This window comes from Colobus angolensis, unplaced genomic scaffold (assembly GCF_000951035.1).
Source record: "Colobus angolensis palliatus isolate OR3802 unplaced genomic scaffold, Cang.pa_1.0 Scaffold115, whole genome shotgun sequence".
Taxonomy (NCBI): Eukaryota; Metazoa; Chordata; class Mammalia; order Primates; family Cercopithecidae; genus Colobus; species Colobus angolensis.
In genome coordinates, this window is record NW_012112586.1 from 1,217,425 (window position 1) to 1,224,199 (window position 6,775).

At 62.4% G+C, this 6,775-nt stretch overlaps 2 protein-coding genes across 3 annotated transcripts in view; one reads left to right on the forward strand and one right to left on the reverse strand.

Annotated features, from left to right (window-relative positions):
- NOC4L (nucleolar complex associated 4 homolog (S. cerevisiae)) overlaps positions 1 to 2,652 on the reverse strand; it is a 7,489-nt gene extending 4,837 nt beyond the window's left edge. The window contains 3 exon segments of the mRNA XM_011961056.1: positions 1,446 to 1,552; positions 2,117 to 2,237; positions 2,488 to 2,652. Coding sequence (XP_011816446.1) covers positions 1,446 to 1,552; positions 2,117 to 2,237; positions 2,488 to 2,604 — 345 coding nt within the window. The 5' untranslated portion in view covers positions 2,605 to 2,652.
- Positions 2,653 to 2,764: 112 nt separating this feature from the next.
- Positions 2,765 to 6,775, forward strand: part of DDX51 (DEAD (Asp-Glu-Ala-Asp) box polypeptide 51) — a 5,467-nt gene continuing 1,456 nt past the window's right edge. Inside the window, exons 1-11 of one of the 2 annotated variants that reach the window (XM_011961072.1) lie at positions 2,765 to 3,107; positions 3,191 to 3,363; positions 4,180 to 4,330; positions 4,629 to 4,774; positions 4,865 to 4,936; positions 5,099 to 5,205; positions 5,450 to 5,558; positions 5,636 to 5,781; positions 6,035 to 6,224; positions 6,320 to 6,435; positions 6,516 to 6,632. In XM_011961072.1, coding sequence (XP_011816462.1) covers positions 2,798 to 3,107; positions 3,191 to 3,363; positions 4,180 to 4,330; positions 4,629 to 4,774; positions 4,865 to 4,936; positions 5,099 to 5,205; positions 5,450 to 5,558; positions 5,636 to 5,781; positions 6,035 to 6,224; positions 6,320 to 6,435; positions 6,516 to 6,632 — 1,637 coding nt within the window. In that variant the 5' untranslated portion in view covers positions 2,765 to 2,797. Of the gene's footprint in view, positions 3,154 to 3,190; positions 3,364 to 4,179; positions 4,331 to 4,628; positions 4,775 to 4,864; positions 4,937 to 5,098; positions 5,206 to 5,449; positions 5,559 to 5,635; positions 5,782 to 6,034; positions 6,225 to 6,319; positions 6,436 to 6,515; positions 6,633 to 6,775 lie in introns of both variants that reach the window. The other variant, XM_011961067.1, reaches the window with a different exon arrangement.

Here is a 6,775-nt window from a genome sequence, read left to right on the forward strand (position 1 = left end):
CCGTGTCCCACCCACGACACGGGCATGACAAGATCTTGAGTTAAAGAGATCCAGTGCTCACGAGAGAGTCTGGCCGGGGAAAGGCACACAGCCCAGGTCTGCTTTATGGCCACCTGACTGCTCTCTCATCGCCTGTATCACAGGAATGCCACCGTAACCCTTGGGCACAGCTGTGAAAACACAGGTGTGATGCCAGCCTGCTGCCCAACTCAGATCCAGGTTCAGAAGCTCTCATCTCAGGGTGGCAAACTCAGTACTTTCAGGGCCCAGGCAGATGACACCACAAAGCAAAAGAGCCACGTGTGGGACGACAGGCGCCTGTCTCAGAGCTGTCCCTGACTCTCCCTCCAGCCAATCACAGCCATGAACAAACTTAGACCCCAGTGTTGACAGAACTGATTATTTCTTTGTGAGAAGCGGGACGCTGGTTATTTTCACGTGGCATCTCCCCAGCTTTTAGAAGTCTGCAACTCAACTATAACTAGAGACAGATGCGTCGGCAAAGACGTGGAGTATGGAACGCTCATACTCTGCCAGCGGGAGTGTAAGATGGCGCAGCTGCTGCGGAAAACAGTCTTGCAGTTCCTCAGAACGTTAGACACAGAACTGCCGTGTGGCCCTGTAACTCCACTGCTGAGACACATTCAAGCAAAACAAACACGTTCACACAAAAGCGTGTACACGAACGTTCACAGTCCACTGTTCTTAACAGCCACGGGTGGAAACGACCCGAATGCCCAGCAACACACGAGCAGCTGACCGGCGCGGGCTGCACGACGGGACGTCGCTCAGCTGCAGGGAGGAACCAGCCTCGAACGCACTGATGAGTGGAAGCCACACACCACATGATCCCCCTTATGACGAGCGTCTAGAGAAAGCAAACCCACTGACCCAGAAACTAAATGAGTGGGTGCCTGGGGGCTGGTGTGGAATGGGGTGGGACATGGCAGCGACGTTAACTGGTACAGGATTTCTTTTTGGGGCAAAGAAGATGTTCTGGGATAGTGGTAACCACTGCACAACTGTCAACACAGTAACAAACGCTAACTTGTCAATTTGAAACGGTAAACTGTGCGTCAGTTATTTCTCAACATAGATTTTAAAAAAGCTCGTAATGCATTCCCGTGGCTGCAGACTACAGTGTGGGCCGGGCACACACAGCTGCGGACTGCCCGCGGCCTGATGTGCGTGCTCTACGCAAACAGGGATGCCCGTCGGTGCCGCTGGAGGTGAACACGGGTTCTGCCTCTGCAATATTCGGTACAGGACTCGATAGCCATGTTTGTAAACGGGGCTGAACACCCACAAGGTGGCACTTCCATGAGCCAAAGAAAGGAAGCAGCTTTCCCTGGACAATTGTAGGAGCCCTAGACCTCCGATCTGTGGATAGCCTGGGAGTGGGGGTGCAGGGGATGGACACGGACGAGTCCGGCCCAATGACCCACCTTGACCTGAAAGGACGGGTGGCCCAGAAGCTCTCCCAAGCGGTTGCCGCAGCTGTGATAGCGATGTCTCATCCACACCTTGTACTTCCGTGCGGCTCCACGGGACCCTGCAGACGGGTTAGGGGGCTCAGCCCACATATGCCATCTTGGGCCCCGCCCAAAGTCTCAGGCCTGGCTCCACCCTCCCACTGTCTTCTACTCAGCCTCCACAGGTGAAAACAGGTCACTATGGCCCCCAGACCTGTGCTGGGACCAGCAGGCTCCCTGAGCCCTGCAAACAGGAAGAGCAGCTCCTACCCCAGGACTGCCTCAGGCAAGCTGCCAGGGGCAGGATCCACATCTCCTCACTTTACTCCAAGACCTGATGTCCCCAGGATGGGGACATAAAGGGAGTTCCGAGTTTAAGTGACCATGTCAAGATCAATCAACATGAAATTACAAAAGGGGAGCAAAGCAGACAGACAAAAAGTCGTACCTTGTCCAGTGTTCACCTAAACCCAGCTACACAGTACCCATGTCACCCCTGCATCCATCCTCCGCGGGGGCTTGGCGTGTCCTCCCACCAGCCTGCACGGTCTGTGACAGGGTTGGGGGCGCTCATCCCATGGTGACAAAGCCTCCCTCCGACCCACGGAAAGAGAAGAGCAGCCCCGGGGCCCTCCAGGGCTCACCTGTCATGACCATCTCCTCAGAAGGCAGCTGGCCCACAAACAGCTCTCCCCGCTCCAGCAAGGCCCCAAAAAGACGGCTGCACGTGCGGACTGCTTCCTGGATCTCCTCCTGGTCCTCAGACTGCAGGAGAGGCGGCGGCAGGGTGCCCAGCCGGGAACTGTCACCTTCGCCCCTGCCTCGGCTGCCCCCCACCCCTGCTCCCTTCCCCTGCGGGACGCCAGCCCCGTCACCCCCGACCCGTGATCCACACGCCTCCCACCCTGACCCTCCAACGCCGTCTCTGAACCTCCTGGGGCCCTGCCGCCGCAGCCCCCCATTCAAGTCTCGCTCCCGGGCCGCGACTCCGGCCCTGCGACGCTGCCGGGCCCACCTGCAGCACGGCCAGGATGTCGAACACGGCGTTGGCCTCACTGCGGCTCGCCAGTACCGCCTCCAGCCTGCGGCCCAGCGCCCGGCGAACGCCCGCGGCGCCCGGCTCCCGCTCCATGCCGCCGCTAACACGGGAAAACGCGGAAGCCCAGCCGCCGGCGCTCCCTTGACGTCACCACTGCGCGTAGAGCCTGACGTCATCTCTTACGCGCCGTACCCAAACCCCATCTTTCGCTCCGAGCCCGAGTCTCAGACGTGCCGCCGACGTCATCGCCGCGCGCCGAGCCCGAGTCCCAGGCGTGCCGCTGGTCATGTCGCTATTCTACGTCGCGCGGTACCAGGGCCCCGAGGCGGCAGCTGCGGGGGGACCGGAGGGCGCGGAGGCCGGGGCCCACGGCCGGGCCCGCGCGCTGCTCGAGCGGCTGCAGAGCCGGGCCCGCGAACGGCAGCAGCAGCGGGAGCCCGCGCCGCCCGAGGCGGCTGCACCGACCGAGTCAGCGACCAGGAGGCGACGGCGGCCCCGGCCCCGGCGGCGGCGGCGGGGGAACGGCGCAGAGTCGGGCAGCCCGGAGGCGCGGCAGGGAAAGCGACGGAAGGCGGACGGCGAGGACGCGGGCGCAGGTGGGTCGCGGGGCGAGCGGGCTCCCTCCGGGGCTCCGGCGACTCGGTGCTGACGCGCTGGCGGGTGGGTGTCTGCCTCGCAGAAAGCAGCGAGGATGCGCCGGGGGAGCCCAGCTCGGGGAGCAGCGAGGAGGCGCCGGGGGAGCGCAGCGCCAGCGCCGAGGCGGCCCCGGACGGACGGGCCCTGGAGGAGGCGGCCGGACCCCTGGTCCCCGGCCTGGTGCTGGGGGGGTTCGGGAGGAGGAAGGCGCAGAAGGTGAGCGGCGGCGGTCGGAAGGGTGGTCGGCGTGGGAGGGAAGGCTGCGCAGATTCCTAAGTGTGGCGGTCGCCCCGGAAGGCACCGTTGAGCGAATGCTCCTGGGTCACAGACGCGCCTCGCTGCCAGGCCTGCAGTTTCATCCCCTAGGGGTCTGGATCCTGCACGTGCGGAGCTCCCGTTTTTCTGCTAGGCTTGCCCCTGCCCTCCCACCGCGCTAGTTCTCCTGCAGGATGTGCGTGCGGGGGGCGGGGGGGGCTCTCCTGCTGTGCGCTCACCGCCTCCGGAGCAAGTCAGAGGCCATTCTGCAAGCCCCTGGCCGTTGGTGTTTTTGCTTAGCACGGGTTGTTTTCAGCAGAGATCTCTGGCGAGGCAGGTGAAGAAAACGAGAAGTTTGGCAGAGTGCTTGGGCACCTTAGGTAGGGCGGATGGAGAAGGTTTTCTTTGAGCTGGGATGCGAAAACTTGAAGCCAGGTCAAAGTTGAGGGTTGGGGATGCCAGGCAGAGGCCTCGAGGCAGGGACGCCAGCGTGGTTGGGGCAGGCGAGCGCCAGGTCACAGGGCCTCCTGGGTGCGGGAGGGTGGATGCCACTGTGGGTTGATGGGAGACTACGGGTGAGTTTGCTCAGCAAGTGGCGTCTACTTTTGCTGTTTAACTTCTGTGAAGGCTGCATGGGAAGCGCATCCTGGGGCTGAGGAGGAGCTGGAGACTACAGAAGAGGTTTCCCCGGCCTCCCTCCCCCAGCCTCTGCCACCCTGGGCTGGTTCTGTGTGAGAGCCTGGAAGGTGCTCACCTGGCCTCTCTTTTTGATGGCAGGTCCAGCCTTTCCTGCCAAGGTGGCTGGCTGAGCCCAGCTGTGTCAGAAAGAACGTCAACGAAGACTTGGTTCCTATCGAGGACATCCCTGAGGTCCACCCTGACCTGCAGAAGCAGTTGCGGGCACATGGCATCTCGTCCTACTTTCCAGGTGCCCCAGCCCCGGGCAGGCAGCTGAGAGAACACCTCCCTGGGCACCCACACAAAAGGCTGTGAGTGGCCAGGGTCAGGCGTCCCTGCCACATCGGTGCCAAGTGTGGTCTCAGCACCCTCAAGCTCATGGTTCCCACTTGGGTCTCCTGAGGCTGGTGTTCCTCTGGGCCCTGGTGCCATTCCTCGGGGGAGTGGTTCCCAGGCCTCCAGCACGGCGGCCCAGCCCAGAGGTCACAGGCAGGGAAGCGGCAGGCCCAGGCGTAAACATGACTTCTCTCTCGCCTTTCTTCGTCCAGTCCAGGCAGCTGTGATTCCCGCCCTCCTAGAGAGCGCGGCCTGTGGTTTTCTGGTGGGCAGAGGCGGCTACCGGCCTAGCGACCTCTGTGTTTCTGCTCCGACAGGCAGTGGGAAGACACTGGCCTTCGTCATCCCTGTGGTGCAGGTCTGTGTAAGGGTCCCCTTCCTCTAGAGCGGGTGTGCAGAGGGCAGGTAATAGCCTTGCTGACTGACGCAGGAGCCCCTTCCTCCTCAGGCCCTGCTGTCGAGAGTGGTCTGCCACATCCGTGCCCTGGTCGTGCTGCCCACCAAGGAGCTGGCCCAGCAGGTACGCGGACCCTAGACCTGGAGTGTGGCACCGCTGGCCTCTGCTTCCTTGCTGAGTGCACAGCAGTCAGCCCCTGGGTGACCCAGACTAGATCTGGGATCCTTTTTGCTGCAGTGGGGGAACACCAGCCATCTCCAGGCCAGTGACAGACTTCTCCTGCAGGTGAGCAAAGTTTTCAACATCTACACAGATGCCACACCTCTGAGAGTCTGCCTGATTACGGGACAGAAGTCTCTGGCCAAGGAGCAGGAGAGCCTCATCCAGAAAACGTAGGTTGTGTCAGGGTGTGGGGTTTTCAAGGTGTCCTTGCTCAGCCCTGCCGGTGGCCTAAGGCACCATAGGAGTAGAGGAGGGGCCGCCAAGTTTAACCACCTGGTTCCCGTGAAGAGGAGGAGCTCCCGTCTGCCTCCTTCCCGTGCAGGGTGGAGTCGGGACTATGGGGTGAGGCAGCGTCTTGCTGTCCGGAAGCCCTTGAGAAAGCTTCCTTCTCTCGAGCCGCCCTTTGGTCTGTAGCGCTGATGGGTACCGCTGCTTGGCTGACATCGTGGTAGCCACCCCCGGCCGCCTGGTGGACCACATCGACCAGACCCCAGGATTCAACCTCCAGCAGCTCCGCTTCCTGGTAAGTCCCCACCCCAGGGGCCTGGGCTTTGAGCTCAGGGCCGCACCACCCAGTCCTGGGCTCCCTGCCTCCCGTAGGTCATCGACGAGGCTGACCGGATGATTGACAGCATGCATCAGTTCTGGCTGCCACGGGTGGTGGCGGCTGCCTTCCAGAGTGAGGACCCCACGGACCCCTGTGCCTTGCTCCAGCGAAGACAGGCCCAGGCTGTGACAGCCGCCAGGTATCCAGCAGCACGCCCAGGTGCTGGCCTCCCCTGAGCAGAGGCCTCTGCGTATAGCTCTCTTTTCTTAGTGCCGAGAGATAAGGCTGGCTTGAGCTCTGGTGCACAGAACCGCGTCGTTCTGTCCTGTGAGCTGGACTCACCTCGCCCCTGGTCGACGGTAGTCTCTACAGTGGGTAGTGTGAAGAATCCGTTCCCTGGAGTCTCGAGGCAGCCGCTGACACAGTGCCAGCAACACCCCCTTCTCTTCCAGTACCTGCTGTCCCCAGATGCCCCTGCAGAAGCTGCTCTTCTCGGCTACTCTGACCCAGAACCCCGAAAAGCTGCAGCAGCTGGGCCTCCATCAGCCCCGGCTTTTCTCCACAGGGCTGGCACACAGGGGCCTGGAAGATACAGATGGGGACGGGGACTCGGGGAAGTATGCCTTCCCTGTTGGGCTCAGGGTGAGTGGGATACCGGCTGGGCAGAGGGTTGTGCCAGGAGCCTGGGGCCCCTAACCAACCCCCACCTCCATCCCCACCCCCTGCTGTCCCTGTAGCACCACTACGTGCCCTGCAGCCTCAGCTCTAAGCCGCTGGTTGTCCTGCACCTGGTCCTGGAGATGGGCTTCTCGAGGGTTCTCTGCTTCACTAACTCCCGAGAGAACTCCCACAGGTGAGGCCCCAGCTGGGCGGGGATGGCAGAGGCAGCCTCTGGTCCCAGCATCATGTGGCTGCAGCCTTTTCTCTGCCTAGGCTCTTCTTGCTAGTGCAGGCTTTTGGGGGTGTGGACGTGGCTGAGTTCTCCTCGCGCTACGGGCCTGGCCAGAGGAGGAGGATCCTGAAGCAGTTTGAACAGGGAAAGATCCAGCTGTGAGTCCTGGGCAGGGCCTCTGTGGGGTGGGGGTGCCTGTGTGTCCTGGGCAGGGCCTCTGTGGGGAGGGGGTGCCTGTGAGTCCCGGGCAGGGCGGGCCTCTGTGGGGTGAGGGTGCCTGTGAGTCCTCGGCAGGGCCTCT